The sequence below is a fragment of the Trichechus manatus genome, unplaced genomic scaffold (genome assembly GCF_000243295.1).
Source record: "Trichechus manatus latirostris isolate Lorelei unplaced genomic scaffold, TriManLat1.0 scaffold00010, whole genome shotgun sequence".
NCBI classification, from domain to species: domain Eukaryota; kingdom Metazoa; phylum Chordata; class Mammalia; order Sirenia; family Trichechidae; genus Trichechus; species Trichechus manatus.
This window is the reverse complement of record NW_004443946.1, coordinates 7,014,755-7,038,179: the sequence shown is the minus strand read 5'-3', so window position 1 is coordinate 7,038,179 and position 23,425 is coordinate 7,014,755. Positions and strand designations below refer to the sequence as shown.

The 23,425-nt window shown below is 35.8% G+C and overlaps 1 protein-coding gene and 1 pseudogene across 4 annotated transcripts in view; one reads left to right on the top strand and one right to left on the bottom strand.

Moving 5' to 3' along the window:
- The window catches only part of DLGAP5 (DLG associated protein 5), a 40,795-nt gene that overhangs the window by 2,527 nt on the left and 14,843 nt on the right, over positions 1–23,425 (top strand). For 2 of the 4 annotated variants that reach the window (XM_023726211.1, XM_023726214.1), the window contains exons 2-13: positions 3,860–4,098; positions 6,131–6,330; positions 8,720–8,782; positions 9,887–9,968; positions 10,078–10,176; positions 10,957–11,027; positions 14,308–14,582; positions 15,334–15,461; positions 15,850–15,976; positions 18,340–18,425; positions 19,154–19,314; positions 22,930–23,022. In XM_023726211.1, the coding sequence (XP_023581979.1) occupies positions 3,861–4,098; positions 6,131–6,330; positions 8,720–8,782; positions 9,887–9,968; positions 10,078–10,176; positions 10,957–11,027; positions 14,308–14,582; positions 15,334–15,461; positions 15,850–15,976; positions 18,340–18,425; positions 19,154–19,314; positions 22,930–23,022 (1,623 nt within the window). In that variant the 5' untranslated portion in view covers position 3,860. Of the gene's footprint in view, positions 1–3,765; positions 4,099–6,130; positions 6,331–8,719; positions 8,783–9,886; positions 9,969–10,077; positions 10,177–10,956; positions 11,028–14,307; positions 14,583–15,333; positions 15,462–15,849; positions 15,977–18,339; positions 18,426–19,153; positions 19,315–22,929; positions 23,023–23,425 lie in introns of those variants that run through there. The other 2 variants (XM_023726213.1, XM_004370886.2) reach the window with 2 other exon arrangements.
- On the bottom strand, positions 1,383–2,034 carry LOC101347227 (methyltransferase-like protein 5 pseudogene; annotated as a pseudogene).

Sequence of the window (23,425 nt, the reverse complement as noted above, 5' to 3'; positions counted from 1 at the left end):
GTAATTTTGATTTGCATTCCTCTAATGGCTAATGATCACAAGCATTTCCTCATGTGTCTATTAGCCACTGAATGTCTTTTTTGGTGAAATATCTGTTCATGTCCTTTGCCCCTTTTTTAATTGGGTTATTTTGTTGTTGTTGAGGTATGGAAGTATTTTATAGATTTTAAAGATTAGACCCATGTCGGATATGTTGTAGCCAAAATTTTTTTCCCAGCCTGTGGATTCTCTTTTTACTCTTTTGGTGAAGTCTTTTGATGAGCATAAGTGTTTAATTTTTAAGAGCTCCCAGTTATCTAGTTTATCTTCTGGTGTTTGTGCATTGTTAGTTATAGTTTATATACTATTTACACCATATATTAGGGCCCCTAGTGTTGTCCCTATTTTTTCTTCCATGATCTTTATCCTTTTAGGTTTTACATTTAGGTCTTTGATCAATTTTGAGTTAGTTTTGGTGTATGGTGTGAGGTATGGGTCCTGTTTCATTTTTTTTTTTACAGATGGACGTACAGTTTTGCCAGCAACATTTGTTAAAGAGGGTGTCTTTTCCCCATTTAAAGAACTTTGACCCTTTGTCAAAGATCAGCTGCCCATGGATGGATGGATTTACATCTGGGTTCTCAGTTCTGTTCCACTGGTCCATGTATCTGTTGTACCAGTACCAGGCTTCTACTTTGTTCTTCTTCAGCAATGCTTTGCTTATCCAGGGCCTCCTTTCCATATAAAGTTGGTTATTAGTTTTTCCATCTCATTAAAGAATGCTGTTAGTGTTTGGATTGGGATTGCAGTATATCTGTAGATCGCTTTGGCTAGAATTGACGTTTTCACAATGTTGAGTCTTCCCAACCATTAGCATGGTATGTTTCTCCATTTATGTAGGTCTTTCTTGGTTTCTTGCAACAGTGTTTTGTAGTTTCCATTGTATAGGTCTTTTACAACCCTGGTTAGATTTATTCCTAAGTATTTTATCTTTTTAGAGGCTATTATAAATGGTATTGTTTTCCTGGTTTCCTTTTCAAAGTTCTCTCTGTTGGTACAGAGGAATCCAATGAATTTTTGTATGTTGATCTTGTATCTTGCTACTCTGATGAATCTTTCTATTACTTCCAGTAGTTTTCTTGTGGAATCTTTGGGGTTCTCTTTGTATAGTATCATATCATCTGTGAATAGTGATAGTTTTACTTCTTCCTTGCCAATTTGGATGCCCTTTATTTCTTTTTCTTGCCTTATTGCTCTAGCTAGGACTTTCAGCACAGTATTGAATAGGAGTGGTGATAAAGGGCATCCTTGTCTTATTCCTGTTCTCAGAGTTATAGGCTTTCAATGCCTATAACTTTTTTTTTTTTAAGTAAGCAATTTTAAAATTTGTTTTAATTACGTTCTAATCTACTTTTGTCTTTGGAGAGTTTTAAAAAGAAAACTGAGGTGCACTTCAGTGTTCACTGACATCTTTTTATGAAATTTGTGTGATGCTGGCAGGTCATATTTCAGCTCTGCAATAATACCTGTCTTGATTTTCTATTCTGCAGCTTTCTTTTGAATATGTTCTCTAGTTGAGGATTTGTGTAAAGAATGTACTGCTGTTCTTGCCATTTCCAAAGCAGTCTTCAGAAAAGCCATATCTGTCCCTTTATTATTCTTGGTCCCAAAAGGAGGATTCATAATTACTGTATCAAATGACTTGGACATTCTGTTAGATAATGAGCACACATCACAGTGAACCATGTTAACATTTGTTAACTCAAACTCTTCCACATTCCTATTAAATATTTTCAGTGCATCTTCATCTGTGTCAAATCCAACATAGAACCCTGCTGCTAACATTGCAGTTCTGATGCTAAGCACTCCACAACCACATCCTAGATCTGCATCCACTTTATTTTCAACGTCATCATACATGTTATGGATTGTATAGCGCATACATGCTGCAGTGTGTGACCTGGTCAGATACTGTTCTAGAAGTAGTTTGGGCTTTTGGAATCCATCCACTTGTTGCAGGCAACTCTCTTGTTCCTTAAACCTTAATTTCTTCATCTGCTTTTTAAAAAGTGTTGGGTAGCAGAGTTTAACAGCACTGGATCAGTGGCAGCTCGGGCTTGGAGCTGATGCAAGGTCCCTCACGCTGTGTTCCACACCTCGAGAGGTGGCCAGTGCCCTGGCTTATAACTTTTTTAACCTTCCAATCACAGAGCCTCCTTTTCTCCCCTCAGTCCGCCCTACCCACCCCACCCGCTTTTTTTTTAAACTCCAAGACTTCTGAATAACCATTCCGTTTCTACAGTTTGGGTTGGTTGTTGTCCACACCAGCTGCATAGGTGACATCTTTAGACTTTCCTTCATTCTTTTCCTCAGTTGGATCCACCGTTTCTTAGAATTTCTGTCATTCTTTTTCTTGTCTTTCTCCCTTTTTCTGCTTGAGTACATTCTCAAGGATCTTTCTAAGAAAAAGGGATGTGCCAGGTAAACTATTTGATTCTGTGTATGGTTGAAAATATTATTCTGCCTTCACCAGAGCGAATTGATATCGTCATCCTTACCAGGGTAATTCTTCCTAAAAACCCTTCTTTTTTTCAGTCTCATATGTCCAGCTATGTATTATTCATTCCCCCCTTACATGTCTAATAGCATCTTATGTTTCAAGGTCTGTGAGGAGTTTTCTGCAGGGAGCTTCATGTCCCTAGAGATGTGCTGGTCCTCCCATGTATATCATCAATCGGGAAGGTCCAATGTCCAGGGTCCTTTATAGTTATTGGAGCCTCAGTGACTAGGACCTTAATGCATAGTCAGTGATAGATTGAGTCACTGAATATGTACGGCTCGTTCCCTCCTGCCCCCCGCCCCTTATTTCCTAAAGTGAGTTTGCCAGGTGTGATCCTTGGGCTCCCATCTCATTTGCAAACGTTTAAGTATTGCATGGCTGTTTTTGAAAAAACAACACCTTGGATTGCAGGGGATTGGCAAGGATATTTTCAGAAGCCACACACAAAAGGCTAAATCTAGCATCTTGCAGGGCTTGGAACTGGTTCGAATCCCTGCTGAGAATTTCCATTTCCACCCCAGATATACTGAATCAGAGTCTATAGCTTAACGAGTTCCCTAGGTGATTCTTATGTATAATAAATCTTGAGAACCACTGCTCTGCTAGTGGTTCTCAGAACTGGTCTCTAACCAGCAGCATTAGTATGCCTGGGAAAAACTCTGTTAGAAGCCCTGGTTTCTTATCCCATACACAAGTGTTTTTAGTTTGTTATGTCACGCTCCTTTTCCTCCCCCTCCCAGACCTCTACCCTAGAGGAAATGGCAGGCTGTCTGCATTTATCTCCAGGGAAAGGCAGCTGAGGAAACTTATGTATACCGTCCTTCACTTAATTCCCCTGTTTTCTCTTTTACTTCACACTCTTCTTTTTTCAGTGTCCTCTATGGTAAGCCCAGGGGCCCTGGTGGCACAGTGGTTAAGAGCTCGGCTGCTAACCAAAAGGTTAGCAGTTCGAATCCTTGGAAACCCCATGGGGCAGTTCTACTCTGTCCTACAGGGTCACTACGAGCCGGAATCGACTCGGTGGCAACGGATTTGGTTTTTGGTTTTCTATGATAAGCCCAGACCTTCTTTAGCTTCCTGGGCTTCACGTCATCTGTCAAGCAAGTTCCTATTTAGCACCCTAAAATAAGTCGCAGTTTCTTCTGATAATAACATCCTTCCACCTCTTCAGTGTCATATTTATTCCATTTTGTATTTCAGTGTTTTTATTTCAGAAGTCTCTGAGGTGGGACAGGAGGTGAAAATATTGAACTGGAACATTAATTTTTTAAATAATGAAAACCCATGTAAGTTGGCCTCCATCTCTCCTTTCCCTGACAGGATGTCTTCATCACATTTTGCCAGTCGACACAGAAAAGATTTAAGTACTGACATGATTAGAGCCAAAATTGCTCGTAGGAAATCACTGTCTCAGAAAGAAAACAGATACAAGGAATACGAACGAAATAGACACTTTGGTTTGAAAGACAGCAACATTCCAATCTTGGAACATAGAATTCTTGCTCCATTAGATGAGACGCCTCAAGAGCTTGTTCCAGAAAAGGCCAATGTCAAGCCAAGTAAGTAAAGGTCTATTGTAGTTTTTAAGTCCTTTGAAGAGTGACCAAAAGTTTGTTTAATATTTGAGTGTAAAAAAACGCTGACCAGAAGAATGGAGTTTTGAAATACCATTCTAAATCACTTGGTATTTTTCTACACATAAATACTGTCTATTTAAGGTAATGGCTGTGAAAATCTCGAGGGAGGCTAAAGCCATTCATTTATGGAGTGTTATAGCATTTTATAAGGAGCCTTCGTGGTGCAGTGGTTAAGCGCTTAGCTCTGACAAAAAGGCCGGCAGTTTGAACCCACCAGCCACTCTGCGGAAGAAATTTGTGGCAATCTGCGTCCATAAAGACTTACAGCCTTGGAAAACTTATGGGGCATTTCTGCTGTGTCCTATAGGGTCACTATGAGCCAGAATTGACTCAATGGCGATGGGTATAGCACTTTATTTTCTATATTGCCTTTTAGAAATCCTAAAGTTCTTCTGGAGCTTGGGGGAAATAAGTATTGATAAGATAAATCAGTAAGAAACATCAAAATCAAAGAATCGTGGATCAGAGAATCCATAAAGTCAGAATACTTTGCCAGTGGAAACATCTTTAGAGAGAAGAGCAAAGAATTCATCCTTGTACTCTGCCCAAAAAAATTCGGGGCCGTTAGAGAGCAAAGAACTAGAATAAAGAATAACCTTTAAAGAATAATAGAATAATCTCAGAAAAAGTTAAAAAATAGAGTATCTTCGAAGGCAAGGAATGTTACAGGGAAAGAGGAAGAGAATTGGGCGATGGCTTTTGCACTTACATAGAAGTCACTAGACTCCTATTTAGTTGTGTTTATATAACAGGCAGTAACAGCTAGATTGCAGCAAAATAAAGCAAGGATAAATGATGATGAAATGGTAGAAAGAAATAAAGTATTCTCAGAAGTTTTATAGAGAAAGAAATGAGATGTCAAGTTGTTATTGCTTCAATTTTATTATTTATTTTACAGTACAACTATAGTTTGTAGCACTTAGAAGCCATTCCATGTATTCTAGTTTAACTGATTCTGTAAAATAGGGGATTGGGCTAAAAGGTTTCTTCCAAATTGAACATTTTTCTGATTCTAATGGAAAATAAGAGCAAAGAATTGAGCAAAATTGTTGTAGGATTCTTTTTTGTTTTTGAGATGAGGTGATCAATGCATGTTTGAAGGTCAAAGGAAATGAGGGGGAGAGAGTACAAGGAATTGGGAATGGGGAAGAAATGAAATTGAGAGTATAGAATGATATGGGATGGCCTTTAGAGGAAGAACCAAATGTCATTTTCCTGAGAAGAGGTGATGTTAATTGCCTCCTAAGTGTTCTTCTTACCTCTACTCTTTGCCTCTAAAATGCTCCATTCCCGTGACCAACATGTCTCAAATGTAAGTCTAAATATGTCAGTCACTATTTAAAAATATTTGTTTATACCCCATTTGCAAAGGCCCACAGGTAGGGGTGTGCCTGGTATGTTCCAGAGACAGGAAGTAGGCAACCATGGCTAAGGAAGCTAGATCTCGTTGGGCTCTGAAGGCCATGATTATAAGGACTTTGGCTTTTACTGTCAGTGAAATGGGAAGACATTAATGGGTTAATGGGTTTTTATATGATCTGATTTATGTTTTAAAAGGACCACTTTGACTGCTATGTTGAGAAGAGATAGTAGGGTGGCAAACATGACATAAGGGGAAACCAATTAGAATTCTGACTATTGTGATAATTTAGGTGAGAGTTGATGGTAGTTATATCAGCAAATGTAAGTGGTTGCATTCTGAATGTATTTTGAAGATTGAACCAATGATTTTCTGATGGATTGGATGTGGGTTGAGAAAGAGGAGTCAGGATGCTTAAAAATAATAGAGGTTGAAATAAGTAAAGTGCTAAGGAATTAACAAGAAGTGACTAAAAGCATTTCTTAGCAGCAGCTAAAGTTAGACAAAATGATTTTTGAGATGTTTGCAAAACTTTATCTGAAATGTTTTATATATTGTGTGTTTGGTTGTTTTGCTTTATTTTGTTTTGCTTAGGGTCAGCTAAATCTGTTCTAGGTGATCAACGAAAACAAATGCTACAAAAATACAAGGAAGAAAAGCAACTTCAAAAATTGAAAGAGCAGAGAGAGAAAGCTAAACGAGGAGTATTCAAAGTGGGTCTTTATAGACCTGATGTGCCTGGTTTTCTTTTGTCTCTTTCCAAATCAAATGCTGTGAAAGCTGAGCCCAAAAAGGTAAATTTAGTGTCTTAACCTCATATAGGGAAATAGTTCCTTTTAGCTGGAATTTTCTTTCAGAGATGAAATGACAAATAACTCCTTCCCCTTTTCCCTTTTTTTCACTTAACCAGTTGGTAGGAGGTGTGAATGGCATCAGTAATAGCTCAGGAGAATGCAAATCAGGTCTCTCGTGGCTATAGGTAAGTTGAGAATAGGACAAAGCTAGGAAAAAAGGTAAAGCCAGTTTAAACAATGCTATGCCTAAGGATTTGGAGTTTATTTTGTAGCATACTGAGATCCAAGGGAAGCTAAATGAGGTAGTGTCATTATCAAGTTAATAATTCAAGAGTATCCTGACCTTGAAGATTATAGTCTGGAAAGGGAAGCATTTAAAGATAATAAGACCAGTTGTGAGACTCGTGATAGAATAGGTAAGATGGTATAGGTAGACTGGCGTAGTTGGTTTAAAAAAGAAGATATAGATACAAGACTTCTTAGGAGATAATTTTAAAAGGCCTTGATGACCAAGTAGATGGTGAGGGGCGAAGGAAATTGAAGAATCAGAGGTGATTCTGAAGGTAATAGGCTAAGTACCTGTAAACTATACTGCCGCTGCTAAAAGAGATGAGGAAGGCGAGAAGAAAAGAAACAGGTTCATGTGGGTCGTATGTTGATAACCTTTTTTGTTTGTTTTTAACTTATTTGAATCTCCTAAATATCAGGCAGTTAGAAATTTAAAAAATTGAAAATCAAGATGTAGATATGTACTAAGATGTGAATTTGGGATATATTGAGAGTATGTATGGACTATAGGACTAAATGAGGCCACCCTAAGAAAGATACATAAAATTATAGAAAAGTCTAAGAATGGGGTCTAGAGAGCACCTTCAGGTAGGCAGAAGTTAGGTGCCAGTGATAGGCTGAGAAGGAATGGTCAGGGTGTCAGGAGAACTAAAACAGAAGTTAAAAGATGGGTGATCTAAACGAGAAGAGAATGGTCAGTCAAGAAGGATGGTGTTTGAAAAGAGGCAGTTGAATTTGTGAATTAAGTAGCCACTGTTGATTTGCTATTTTAAAGATGTGTTTAAAAGAGCTACTCATATTAAAGAATATATGTAGAAGATCTCATTGACTGTATAGTCATTCTTGATTTAAATAAGAATTGAACAAAGGCCGAAGATATTGCCTATTTTTCTGGGTCTCATGAGCTCATTGATTTAGTCAGCAAATCTTGGAGTGTTTACTCTATGTATGACCTCAGGAGAATATGGAGGAGACAAAATTTAATAGAATATAGTTCAAGGTGGAAAGATATAAATATATTCTATATACGTTAGAGGAGGAAGAGAGTATTTTTGTTTGGAAGAACGTCAAAGTAAACCTCTTGCAAGAGGTAGGATTAAAGCTGCGTTTTCAAGAATATGTAGGATGCCAATCATTGGCCTAACTGTAAATAAATCTTTTAAAAGTATTATAGGTAGGGGGAAAAGAAGCACACATTATGTTAAACTAATAAAATTCACCAATAATTGTTTTTTATTCTGCTTACACAGGAAGCCATTGCTGAATTTTGGCTTACTTTATGCATTACAGAGAAGCCTAGTTTCTGTCTCATTGTTATTAGCTGTTGTCAAGTTGACCCCCAACTCATGACGACCTCATGTACAATGGAACTAAACACTGCCTTGTTTTGGGCCATCCCCATGATCAGTTATAGATCGGACCATGATGATCAATAGGGTTTTCATTGCTGATTTTAGGAAGTAGATCACCAGGCTCGTCTTCCTAGTCCGTTTTAGTCTAGAAGCTCTGCTCAAACCTGTTAGCATCATAGCAACACACACGCCTCCACTGATAAACAAGTGGTGGCTGTGCATGAGGTGCATTGTCCAGGAATTGAACTTGGGTCTCCAGGATGGAAGGCGAGAATTCTACTACTGAACCACTAATGCCTCACCCTAGTTTCTATCGCACTAGGATTTCACTGACATTTGTTCTCCATTTTCTTAGTGACAGTGAATTAGTGCATAATCATCAGATTGAAACCAAACTGTCAACACTAGGAAACCATACCACAAAATATCTTCTTATAAGACGAGAACAAAAGATCCTAATACTCTAGTCTGTTTAACCTACCCCTCCCCAATATGTCCAGCTAATCATATTAATGAGGATTCTAATACCTTGAAACAAGAGTAAATTTTGAAACTATTATCTTAAATTTAGTTTAAATCAGGCCAGAACTGGGAAAAATAGGAATTTAAGTTAGCAAGTATCTTTTGCTATAAATGATTAAGGAGAGAACTGAACTTTAAGATGGGAACCTTTTTTTCACGAGTCAGGGAAATAAAACTTGCCAGTTCTTTTTTTTTTTTTTTTTAATTTTCTATTCTTTTGTTTTAAGGCTGTTTCATCTTCTGTACGGATTACAAGGTCAAAGGCCAAAGAGCAAATGGAGCAGACCAAGGTATAGTTTAACATTTAGTGGATAATTTATTACTGAAATGACTAATTGTACCTTTTTTCTCAAATTAAGTAAATTCATTTTTAATCTAATATTATCTCAAGAGTAGTGATTAATTTACTAGAGTTAACAGGTACCGAAATCACTGGTATTGGTTTGGTGAAATAGAGTAGTTTTTTTGACTAGATACTAAGGAAATATTTATTTAAAATATTCTTTGCCCTAACATCCTTTATGATATCTGTGCCAAACTTTGTTTTTGTATCGCTTCTCTTTTTCTTTTACTGGTTTCCTGTTATGTGTTCCAAGTCGACATGGAATGCAGATAGGGATGCATAGCACATAGGGTGGGTGTTATAAACTTATGGGTTTTCAAAACACCATTATGGATAGAGGTGAGTTAGGAGGGTTACTGAAGTAAAGTGGGCAAGAAGGGAAATAATATCCCTCTTTATCATATGAGGAAGCTGAGTTTCACATACTCAACAGATTGTGAGTCACTACCATGTTCCTGGTACGGTTCTAGGCTCTGGTTTACAGCAGTGAAAAAAGCAAACAAAATTTCCTGTTGTCATGAAGCTAACAGATAGGATGAGACAGGCAATAATAAAATATGTAGATTGTCAGACGGTCATACATATTATGGAGGGGAAGAAAGAAGAGAAGGAGATGAGGAGTGCTGGAAGTAGGGGTGGGGTGGAATTGGGGCAGTCAGGGAGGATCTCACTGAGATGGTGGCATTTTAAATGAAGTCTTTATTCCTTAATAGAACCATGAGGAAGAGCTTTCTATCCAGGATAATAACTTTCCAGGCAAAATTCCAAGATCTTGAAGTGAGAGCATGCCTGGGGTATTTAAGGACCCTTAAGGTTATAGTCAGCTATTTTTAATAGCTTGGGATATTAGCATTTTCTAAATTCTAGGATTCTAACAAGGATGTAAAGGAATTTATAGGATGGAAAATTTTTTTCTTCACCTTATTTTATACGGGGTAGGGGATTTTTTTTGCTACGATTGGGAGATTTCAGATGGAGGGCACTTACAGATCAAAAATGTGATTTGATTCATTACGCAATTAAATCACATCGCACTTAATGTTTTAAATAGATAAATAATGGAAACATTCGAGCAATCCAGTCTGGTCAGAGGCTAACTTCTGAAAAGAAAGTGTTGGACAAAGAGAAAAAAGGTAGGAATATCAGCAATTATTATAAGCCCTGGTGCTGCCACAAATAATTTAATAATTATAAATAACATGTGATTTGATTATTTTTTTCCACTGCTGTACAACCCTACAGCAGTGAGGATGACTCGATCAGCTACTCAAGCAGCAAACCAAATTGCCAGAACAGTCTCATCTACCACAATAAGAAAGCCAGTCTCAAGAGCTGCTAATGGTAAGAACTATTTCTTGATCAGTGACTAAACTAGAATGTTTTGGTCCTTGAGGTTTTTGTGTTCAGTTAAAATCAGCAAGGACTTCCTTGAGTAGGAGAGGAGGAACTGGGGGTTCTAATTCTTGAAGGTAAGTTCTGTGCCTCGACATGCAGAATGGTGGTTAGTACATGGTGGCTTCTCAAATGTTGAGGTACCTGAATTTGTGTAGGCAGTGACTTCTTCAAAGGGAAAAATCAATGGGCCAAATAAATTAGTTTATCCATTTGGTGGAATACTATGCAGCTATTAAGAACAACATTATAAAAGAACACTTAATGACATGGTTTATGACATATTAAGTGGGAAAATAAAAACAGGTTAAACTCTGAACAGTATGATAATAATTCTAATAAATAGTATATGAATATGTGAACATAAGAAAAAACATACCCTAAATGCCAACAGTGGTTATTATTGAGTAATGGAATGTCGGTTAGTCTTTTGTTGTTTTTTTTCAGTGGTGGTGGTTCTTTGTGCCTTTCTGTATTTTCCTAATTTTCTCTAATATGTATTAAGTATTCAGAGAAAAAAGGTACAACTTTTATTTTTAAACAGGTGGCCTATTCTAGACAGCAGTTTCACCTGTCTTTATCCTGTTTTATAATCTGGCTTTTAATCATGAAAATTCTTTAAGACATACATTCCTATTGTTGCCTTTTTTCCTTTCCCAAATTACTCAGTACTCTAATGCAGCATTTTTTATCAAGTCAAAATGGAATCTTATTTCATTTTTATTTTAGGTAATGAACTAGAAAGAAAAGCACCAAATAAAGGAAGACCTGTCAAAAAGATAGAAGCAAAACCTGACAAGGTAGAGTATAAACATCTGTTTAGTTCTAGAAACTTTGAAAATCTCATTGCTGATTTTATAAAGTTGAAATTGAACATACAGAACGGCTTCAAGAGGTTAACCTATACGGCGTTAAAAACTCTTGAATCATAAGGAAGCATCAAAATGATTTACTGTTGCTGTTTTTCAGATAATCTCATCCTCAGAGCTTAGAGGTAGAGGAAGCATAATTTGGTTAACAGAATATGGAGAAAAATAATAAAAGCGTGGCTGAGAGAAACATCATGTTAAGAATTAACTAAGAGACAATATGGAGTAGGGTAGATACAATGACTTTGGATTCAGTTAGGCCTGGGTTTGAATATTCTCTTAGCTTCCAATTAACTGCATAACCTTGGGCAAGTTATGTAATTTATCTCTAACATGGGATACCTCCATACAGGAGGTACAGAATACCTACTTATAACAAAAAACACAACCTGTTGCCATCGAGTTGATTCTGACTCACAGTGACCCTATAGGACAGAGTAGAACTGCCCCATAGGGTTTCCAAGCAGCAGCTGGTGGATTTGAACTGCTGACTTTTTGGTTAGCAGCAGAGCTCTTAACTACTACACCACCAGGGCTCCACCTACATATAGTTTTAAGAATTAAATAAGCTAACACTTCTATAACATCTAGCATAATGCCTAATAGGGTCCTCAAAAATTAGCCACCATTTTGAGGACCCAGTTCCTTGGCTTATAATCCATGCTATAGTTCCTTAAAAAATTTTGCCAAAGAGTAAAAAACCTGGCTAGATTCTTATTAAAAATCAAACCTCCTCCTCGGAAGGCAATACAGGGCAAATCTTCCTTGATGAACAGCTGCATCTCCCTTGAGATTCATTTCCCCCTGAAGGATTATTACTAATTTTTACTTTCACTGCCACACTGGCCTCAGGGACAGTGTTACCACTTTAACTCTTGTCCTGAATTCCCTGTAGGAACTTGTAATTAAGGTTCAGATAATAATATGTAAACAAAGTAACCCAAAACTAGATAATTTACCTTAGAAGTTATAGTTTATTCATCTTTAACTGGTAGTTCTCTCCTGTGCTTACCCTCTACCAAGCTCCCCACCTACACCCAAGAGATAAAGGCTTTCTGGAACCCCTAATGCTTAGATTCATCTTTGAGTGTGTTGTAGCTTTCTAAGTTTTGATTTTCTATCTCAGGGCCTACCCAAGGATTGGCTCTGATAATGCACATTGTCTTGAGGGGATCATGTTCACTTCTATCCACAAGTGTGTGTTCTTAGACCCATGGCACAGTAGGATCATATGAAAACACAGTGTGAGATATACAAATAGAATAGGAAGAAGAGTAACTTCATTTTTGAGTTCTGACCTCTTTTCTTGCCTGTTGGGTAAGTGGAAGGTAAGTTGAGTCACTGTAATGGACAATATGTCAGTGCCCATCTCTAGATGCCTTAGGCGACAAATGCCCACTTCAACCCCGTTGTTTCTAAGTAGAAGTATAAACCAACCAGTTGCCATTGTGTCAGTTCTGATTCATGGCCACCCCATGTGTGTGACAGTAGAACTGTCCTCCTTGGAGTTTCAGTGGCTGATTTGTTGGAAGTAGATTGCCGGGACTTTTCTTTCAAGGTACCACTGGGAGGACTCAAACCACTGACTTTTCAATTAGCAGCTTAACTAACTGTTTGCATCACCCAGGAACAAGTAGAAGTATAGCAGGACTATTTTGTCAAAGTGGTGCTATGGCTTGGCAGTCATTATTAGAAATCACTTTGTTCGACGGTAGCCAGGGAAGTTTAGAAGGTTGGTTTGTTAAATGTGTCATAACAGAATTCTCGGAGTATGTTGATGACATAAGTTAATGACATTTTCTATATGTGCAGCTATGTTTGGGTAGGAGTAAAGTCTACTGATGTTTATCCCATTGAATCTCCCTCCCTAAAATGCCTTGGTATCTGTGTTCCGTGGGTTATTGAAACAGGCTTTTGCTAGCTTTTTACAGAGATGCTATTTGAGGAATAAATCTTTTAAAAAAGAAAGAGAAAACTATATGAGACATCTGTTGTCTTTCTTATCTTTTCCCCCAACCTTGCACCTCTTTTCTTTCCCTCTCCATTTTGCTCATAACTTATAGGCCAAAACTTTATCTGTGGCCTACATGTTTTGTACTTTTGGACACACACACACCCCAGAAAAAACCTAAACCCGTTGCTCTCAAGTCGATTCCAACTCATAGTGACCCTATAGGACAGGGTAGAACTGCCGCATAGGGTTCCAAGAAGCAGCCAGGTGGATTTGAATTTCTGACCTTTTGGTTAACAGCTGATCTCTTAACCACTACACCACCAGGGCTCCTTGGACACAGTCGTGAAGTTAAATTCTTAAATGCACATTTAGTACTAATTAACGGAAATACAGTATGTGTTAGGAAAATGTTTTATTCAAAAATAGATGTATTTAGATGTATTCTTCTATTTGATAATACCCTTTCCCCTTTAAAGAATGTTTAGAAAAAGACAAATGAAAGCCTTAGAATGAACTAAATTCAATTCCTTGTAAGAACTTGACTCCTTTTGTAAGCAACCTAATTGCTATCTCGTCTATCTTAAATGTATTATGTCTATACAAACTGGTCAAAGAAGGTCTGTAAGCTATTTTTCTGTAAAACAATTTTTCTATGAAGTCATGTTACTTCAAAGAACAAAGCTGTATTAGGTTTTGAGTCCATCTGTCATTAAAAATCAGAAACTTAGAACCCTCTAAAAATTGTTTTAAATACCAAGTAACAATTATATTGACTTGAGAAAGAAAATATACTTCATATTTTATATGATTAATCATATTGTGTGACATTGAGAAATATTTTTGCTTACATATTAGTATTTTAAAAAAGGATTCAGTCCTTGACATACTAATCATTCAATAAACGTTGAATTTCTGATTCTCAAACCACTGTAGTTATCAATACAATTAAAGTAAAAAGATACATTTTTTTTTTTTTGAGTAAAATTTTCTACCTTAGCTTTCATGCATTTTAACTTGTTATAATACATAAAACCAATTCCTTAGTCCTTTAATAAGGATTAGTTCTCTTTTCCTGTATCATAGCAATGGTTTAATGTAACTGGTCTTCTGATTCCATGTATCTCTGTTTTTGTCTCTCAAGTTAGGTACATGGGACATATATCTCAATTCAGGTGTGTGAAAATTGGTTAAATGTATCCCCAGAACATTCTACTTATCCATAGAAATTCTCACTCTATTCTGTTTACTTACATCTAGGACATTTCTTTTAAAGTTGATAATAAAGAAAACATGTTGGATTCACAAACCAGTGCAACAAATGAAGTGGATCCAGATGGCACTTTATCAAAAGTGGAAAATTTACCTAAGACAAATACCGCAAAAATGAAAGGGAAGAATTCCTTCGCACCAAAAGATTTTACGTTTCAGCCACTGGATGGTCTGAAGACCTATCAAGCCACAACCATGATTCCCACAAGAGCCAATGCTTTTTTGACACCTAGTTACACCTGGACTCCTTTAAAAGCCGAAGTGTAAGAATGTCATCTTAACAATGAATTCCTTGCTAAGATGGATAATAAAATATTAATGGCCTATCTTAGATTTGGTCTGTGCTTTTTAAAAGTTATTTAATGAGCTATGTTGACTATAAATAATTAAAATTTGGTTTTTTTTTTAAATTCTTCAGAAGTCTATCATAATGTACTTGACAGTTTTGGTATTTCCTATGCATTGTTATCAATGTTTTCACCATATGATTGTGGGGTTTTTTGGTTGTTTTTTCGATTTAATAAATGACTTTATTATAACACTTAGAAATAAATTTTTAGAAAGAAGAAAATTGCTACAATACTGTAGCTCAGACTTTTTTTTTTTTTTTCTGAGTAGCACTTTAGAAGAGCTACCTCTAAAGACAAAAATGATTAACTTGCAAAGTGGAAAGACAATCAGTTGGAATCTTTAAAAGAAAAGGCAAGGTCATCCTGCAAATGCTGCCTAGCAGCACGTTTTCTAGAAACTGCTCAGCACCATCCAAAATTGTTAAGTGCTTATATTTTCCATTAAGAGATCTTCAAAATCTTTGAACCTCATATACACTTAGTAAAGGTGGATATTCTCACTATAAGTATTTATAATTTTTTCCCCTCCAATACAAACATATTTTTAAAAAAAGAAACATTGCTATTTTATTCCAGGTTTTAAAAAGCAAAACAATTTCAAAATCCCTCAAATAGATATATGGGGTTCTATGTTTCATGAAGTATTTTTTGCTGTTGTTTTTAGTGATGAGACTGAAGAAGCAAAAAAAGAAATTTTGGCACAAAAATGTAGAACTCACTGTACTGAGACAGTACAGCAAGATTCAAATACAGCACAGTGTCCTTTCGGTTCCCCAACAGTTTGGAATAAAGGTATAGTATTTTAATTAGAATTTCATATGCTTTTCTGGATTATGATTCATCAGAAATACGTTTAGAGCTGTTTTTCACCATACAGTTCGGGGAAGTCTCCTCAGGGTCAGAAAAGATGCAAAAACATGAGTAACGATTTTTGGAGAGAGAAAGTTGGAATAAGGAATACAGACTGAGAATAAAGGGGAAAATGTAAATTAAAGAGATAAAGAACATTGAGAAAGACTTCAGAGGAGATGTGAATGAAATCACTAAGGCAGAAATAAAATTTTAAAATTTTCATCATTTAAAAAAATGGACAGATTTTAAATTTTTTGTTTTTATAGGGGATGTCATTTTAGGAATTGCTGCTTTGAAATTTATATGTAATATTTTCTTTAATCTACAGAACATGTCTTAAATAAAAATGAAACTGCTACTAAAAATTCAAGTGGCCTCTTAATATATGAAGTTCCATCGCTTGAGATAAACGAAGGTCAGATATCTCAGCCACAACATGATGTGCCATACTTTAGGTTTGTCCACTTGTTTTCAGTTTAACAATTTTGTATTAATGTTTAGATATTTAAAAACAAAATTAAGGAAAATATTTTTAACCTTAATATAGTAGACTGCTTAAGGGGAAACTAATTTTGGGTGATTCTCGTTTATCTTTTAAATTTTAATTATTTTTTTTAACAGCTAGTACATTCATGTAGTTCCTAATTTAAAGAGTTAGGAAAAGGTATACAAGTAAAAATCCTCCTTCCCAACTCTGTCTCCCAACCCCATAGTTTGAATCTTCCACAGAGGCAACTAGTGTTATTCATTTCTTGTGAATCTTTCTAGAGATAGATAGTGCATATGTAGGCAAATAGAAACATAGTATATATTCTTTAACATAAAAAGTAGTGTACTATACACACTGTTCTATTTTTATTTAACGTTAAATGTTGGAGACATTCCATTTTAGTAAAGAACTTTCTCATGTTGTTTTGTGTGTGTGTGTGTGTGTGTGTGTGTGTGTGTGTGTGTGTATGTGTGTGTTTTAATGGCCACATAGTAATCAATCATATGGATGTACCACAGTTTATTTAACTAGGTCCCAATTGCTGGGCATTTGCATTGAATTCAGTCTATTGCTATTATAATCAATACTGCAAAGGCTAATGTGCAATTCTCTCATGTGCAAATTATATTTTAAAAAAACCCAAAAAACCAAACTCAATGCCATCGAGTGGATTCCAACTCACAGTGACCCTATAGGACAGAGTAGAACTGCCCCATAGGATTTCTGAGGCTGTAAATCTTTACGGGAGCAGACTGCCACATCTTTCTCCTGCGGAGCAGCTGGCGGGTTCAGAACCGCCGACCCTTTGATTAGCAGCCGAGCTCTTTGACCACTGCGCCACCAGGGCCCCTTGGCAAACATAATACCTTGATTTATACTTCCTGCAGCAAGGTATAAGAGTTCTTGTTTTCTCATACCTTTTCCAATACCGTATTAACAATTTTTTTGAGCTTTGCCAATCAAGTAGATGATAAATATTATCTCATTGTAGTTTTAAAATTCATTTGTCCTATTAGGAGTTATCTTTTTATATGTTTAAGATCCACTTCAATTATCAGAATTGACTCGATGGCAACGGATTTTTTTCCCCCAATTATTTTTAGAGACACAAAAAGTTTTAGATGTGTAAGGGATATTAGAGATTAGTAACTGCTTCTGTTGTTCAGCTTAGGCATTGAAGGTATTAAACAGCTTACCCAACTAGATAATTCAGTGCTAAACCGTATCTCATTTCTCATTAACTCAATCGTTCTGCCGTGCCATTGGATATAAACAACTAAATTTTTCTATTTAGAAACAAAAATTATCCTTGGTTTCTCCTGCTATGATGCTTTTAATATACAAATAGATTAAACACATTAGGCCAGAGTTTCTCAATGTTGGCAGTATTGACATTTTGGACTGGATAATTCTTTGTTGTGGAGGGTCATCCTGTGCATTGTAGGATGTTTAGCAGCATCCATGGCCTGTACCCACCCACTAGATGCCAGTAATACCTTTCTGGTCGTGACAACCATAAATGTCTTTAGACATTGCCAAATGTTCCTTGGGGGACAAAATAGCCTCAATTTAGAACCACTGCCTTAGGCCAGGCAAAGCCTGGTGATTAGAATCTGTAGGGCTCTATCACCGTAATCCCAGATGTTACAGTTTTTAGCTTCAACTTACTTTTGGCAGCTAGATTGATCTTAGCTCTATGGGCAGTAATAGAGAATCTCATACATACTAAGGAATGTGTAACGCTACTATACATAAATCTCTTCAACCTCTGAAAAATGAGAACAAAACAAACTAGAAGTGTTAGCTTGAAGAACGGGCTCTTGATAATCTCTAAACCTTAAACCAAAAATATCCCCTGAAATCTTCCTTAAACCAAACAATAGTTTATCTTAATTAGTAAAGAATGTCTGCCTTGAGCATTGTGCTCTTTTAGGTACTGTCTATATGGGATCAAATTGATAACAGCAACTCGAAAGATCAGATAAGAAACTTAGGAGGCAGTAAGTTTATGTTAATGGAGGAGGAACAACTTGAATGTAATCAATGTCACTGAATTGTACATGTAGAAATTGTTGTATTGATGTATCTTCTGCTGTGTATATTCACAACAACAAAAAAAGTGAGCCTTTAACATATCTACTCACCTAAGTTTTAGGTGTAGAAGGATGGACATATATAGGGTATTAACTTGTACTTATGGATTTTAATAGATCACAGTTCATGAACCTTTTATAGCTTACTAATATTATGTATAAATGTCATAATACTAATACTTAGATTTTAGTATGAGAAATGTTTATAAAGTTGAAATGTATGTCATAATTTTAGAAATATTCTTCAGTCAGAAACTGAAAAATTAACTTCACGCTGCCTTGAGTGGGACAAGAAGCTTGAATTGGACATTCCAGATGATGGTGAGGGAATTTTTATATTTTTTGATGTCTTAGCTTTATTTCTCTTAACACTGTTACATGTAGTGTTTTTCAACTTTATAGTTTTATTATTCAAAATAGCAAGAATTTTTCATATCTCAATATATTTTATTGAAACATTCCCTAATATTTCTGTGCTAAACTGGTATATGACTTAAAAGATATAACTAATTAGAATATTGACTATCATTCCTGTTTTTTTTTAATATGATTTTATGGGTGGCATCAATATCTTGTATTGTTTAATTGTATTAATTATATGAAGTATTTTCTAAATGAAAATTACCTAACTCATTATGGGAAAGATTTTCTGAAAAGTTTCCTATCTCACTTATTTGGAGAAGCTGTTTGGAAACAAATCCTTTGTGTGCTGCCAGTGTGAACACCTTCTTAGATACCGACGTGCAGTGAGTTAAGGTTGAATTCTTGTAACAGGTAAAATATAAAGAGAGGTAGAATGCTGTTTACTATGTGCAATATGTATGAGAAGAATGAATATTGCTAATTTTTAGCAGGAATTGAAGCAGATAGTTAATGCTCCGTATTTGTATGGCAAAGTTTTGTTGTAGGGTTTTTGTTTTCGTTTTTTTTGCTTGGAGATAAGGATAAGCCCTTGGATATTTAGAATAAGGTCTTCTTATCAGTTGTTTGACTTGCAGTAAAGGTCATGTTTTGTCATTTAACTTTTAAAAACCTCATATTTCCTTTAGCTAAAGATCTTATTCGCACAACAGTGGGTCAAACGAGACTTCTTATGAAGGAAAGGTTCAAACAGTTTGAAGGACTGGTGAATGATTGTGAATATAAACGAGGTGAAAAGGAGACTACCTGTACAGATCTGGATGGATTTTGGGATATGATTAGTTTTCAGGTATGTGCTCAAAAATTTTGAGTATGTTAACTTAAGAGTCTTTTTTTTTTTTTTTTTTTTGTAAAATTGAGTGACAGTAAAATGAGGTAAAAGTAGTTCTTTAGATACCTATAATATTAAATGAGATATTGGAAAGCACCTTTATAAACTGGAAAGTACTGTCTGATAATTTTATGGCTAATGTCCCCTCCCTCCCTGTTATCAGGATAATTTCTATAAGGGTGAGAAATTGAGATTACATTCAATAGTTGAATAGTTGATAATGATTCTACATGTGAGAAAATGAGTATGTCTAGTCTTTAGTAGTTCAGTTGAACTAACAGTTACTGAGTTCCTATTGTGTGCCAAGCATTATACTAGGAATTGATAAATAAGATGCGTTCTCTATCTCAGGGGAATTTGTAGTTTGACTGCGAAGTCAGACACTAGGTAAAAATCTAGTTTCATGCAGAAAGTGCTAAGATAGAAGGGATCACTAGGAGGATCAGTAAAGGTATGGGAGGAGATGACATTTTTTAGCTTCTCAAGCTTATTCTAGAAATGAGCATATGAAATACCATTTCAAGAACCAATAGCCAACAATTGTTAGACATTTAAAGAAGGCCTCAAACCTAAAGGAAAGAGGTCAAGGCAAACATACAGGAAAAAAGCTATTTGGATGAAGGAAATGGGGGTAATACAAGGAGAAAAGAACTTTTAAAAGCAAGTATCTCACAATATCCACCAGGTGGAAATAACCCAAGTGTCCATCAAGAGATGAATGGATAAACAAGATGTGGGTATATAAATACAATGGAATATTATTCAGCCATAAAGAGAAATGGAATTCTGATACTTGCTATGACGTGGATGAACCTTAAAAACATTTTGCTGAGGTGAAGTAAGTCAAACACAAAAGGACAGCTATTACATGACCCCATTTATATGAAATGTCTACAGTAGGCAAATACATAGAGACCAATTGGTGGTTACCAGGGGCTGGGAAGAGGAGGAGAAAATGGGAGTTATTGATGAAGGGGTACTGACTTTCTATTGGGGTGATGTCAAACTTTTGGAAATAGGTGGTGGTAATAGTAGCACAACATAGCGAAAGGAATTAATGTCGCTGAATTGTACATTTAAAAATGGTTAAAATGACAAACTTCCTTTTATATATTTTACCACAGTAAAATTAAAAAAGTATTAGTGTTCTCAGATATCAGGCATTTGATCTGTTAAATAAAAAATAACTATTAAAAAGAAAGAATTCTGAGGGCAACAAAAAAAAAAGGTCTTGAGAATTAAAAAATACTAGAGCAGAAATGTAAGATTCAACAGAAAGATAGAAGATGAATTTAAGGAAATTTCCCATAAAGCAAAGCAAAATAGAGGAGAGAGATAAAATAGGAGAGACTAGATAAGAAAATTTAAGTGGACCAGTCCAGGAAGTGTAGTATCCAAATAATAGGAATTCCAGAAGAAGATAAAAAATAGTGCAGAGGAAATGATCAATGAAATGGTTTAAAATTTTTCCCCAGAACTGGAAGACATGAATTCTAGTTGTGGGCCCATTGAGTAGACCCACATCAAAGAATGGGTCATGAAATTCTATTGCACAGATCTTGGCACAGAGAGAAGATCTAGAGCTTCCAGAGAGAAAACAAGTTTCATACAAAGGGTCGAGAATCAGAATAGCCTTGAACTTCTCAACAGCAAATTCTACACCCAGCGAATCAAGTATGAGAGTAGAAAGACATTTTTCAGACATACAAGATCTCAAAATTTATCTCCTGTGCTGCCTTTCTCAGGCAGCTGAGAATTTCACAAATACGAGGGAATAAGCCAAGAAAGACAGAAGGTGGTATCCATCTCAGAAGGGGGCCGAGGGAATTGTGGCTGGTAGTGAGGGAAGGCTAAGTCTAAGACGACACCTGTGTCTTAGGGAGCAGAAGTTCAGGTTGGAGCAAGAGGCTCAAGGGCACAGGGAGAAGGTCTCTGTGAAACTGAACTGGGTGTAATACTTGGTATGTTTTATTATTATTATTATGTGGAGATTTATACTACTGTACAGATTTTGGAGGTGAATTGATGATACACAAAAAGCTAAGCAAGCAAAAACAATTACTAAGTCTAGGGAAAAAATCGTGAGAAAGGAAAAATAATCTCAGTAACCATATGGCTCAGATATGACTAGTATTTATTTAGTCATAATAATGCAAGCATTACACTATGACCAGTTTTTATGTATTTTTCCAGTTTTTGTAATAATGAGCTAACTTGCTATCATCTTTCAGTGGTGACCAGTTAAATCTGTGCTTTTTTTTACTATCATTATTAATTTGTAGATTTAAAGGTTTTTGATGTGTTTAAATTGTTTATAGTTAATTATCTTTATTGAAGCTCATTTCCCAGCTTTGGCCAGTGGAAGCTTCTTTAAGTTGACGCCTGAGGCCGTTTTTTTGTTTTTTTGTTTTTTTTTTATGAAATTTATTGAGGTATAATTTATATATCATAAAATTTACCCATTTTAAGTGTACAATTCAGTGTTTTTAGTAAATTTACAGAGTTGTGCAACTATCACCACAATCCAATTTTAGAACATTTTTACCACCCCAAAAAGATCCCTTGTCGCTGTTTGTCAATCCCTGTTCCTACTCCTAGCCCCAGACAACCACGAATCTACTTACTGTCTCTGTAGATTTGCCTTTTCTGGACATATCATATAAATAGAATCATATAATATGTGGTCTTTTGCATGTGGCTTCTTTCACTTAGCATGATGTTTTCGAGGTTCATTCATAGTGTAGCATGTATCCATGTTTCATCCCTTTTTATTGCTGCATAGAATTCCATTCATCAGTAAATGCATATTTGGATTGTTTCCACTCTTGTATCTTGAGTCCTTTTGACATTTACATTTTTTAAAGAAAGTTTAAGAGTCTGTATGTGTATGAAGGCATAGTGTTGTTGTGTGCCATCGAGTCGATTCTGATTAATAGCAACCCTATATAGGACAGAGTAGAACTGCCCCATAGGGTTTCCTAGGCTGTAATCTTTACGGGAGCAGATAGCCAGATCTTTTCTCCCACAGAGCCAATGGTGGGTTCAAACCACTGACCTTTTGGTTAGCAGCCAAGTGCTTAACCATTGCACCACCAGGGCTCAAAAGCATGCTTACTAAACTGTTGACAGTGGTTACATTACCTCTTTGGAGGAGACTAAACATGGCAGAAGAGGGATTGAGAGGAATTAGATATTCCCATCCTGCTTGTATATGTGTAAAGAATATTGTCTGAATCTTTTAAAAATAGATTGTGTTTACATTGTGTAATTTAAGGGAAAAACATTTAAGATATCTCTCCCACCATTTTAGGGATCCAAAATAATTTTGGGAGAGTTATCCATATATGACAACTTTATGTAGATTTTTAAAGGTTTGTAAGACCAAAAATAACAATGAACAATTTTACCATAAAATTTTTGACTTGAATACTAAGTTGAGAATGATTGAGTCTAATTTTTTCTGTCACCAGTTCTGAGTCACCGTCCTTAATTTTTTTGAAGCTTCAGTTCATTAGTTTGTAACTTTAATATGGTTAGCATAATCTGATAAATTTTTGCCTTATTTATTAATAGATAGATGATGTAAACAAAAAATTCAACGATCTGAGCAAACTTGAGGAATCTGGGTGGCAGCAAAGTAATAATACAAGCAAAAAAGTTGTTCGGGTAAGTTTGTGGGTTTTATATCCAAATTCTATTATATACTCTTCTACTTTAATTAGTTTTTGTTATTAAATTTAAAAAATATTTAGCTTCATATTTTTCAATTTCCATTTAAACTGTACTTTTACATTTTGTTGAGATAATGATAGATAATTTTTATAGTGCTTAGTATGTGCCACGTATAATTCCAAGCATTTTACGTATATTATCTCATGTAATCTTCCAACAATCCTATGAGGTAGGTACTATTATCCTCGTTTTACTGCTGAGGAATCTGAGGCCCAGAAAGATTAAATCACTTGCTCGTGGTGGAGCTGGGCTTCAGGCCAGGTGTTTTCTTTTCAGAATCCATTTTCTTTACCAATGTGCTATACTGCCTCTCTGTTGTTTTTTTTTTTTTTTTTTT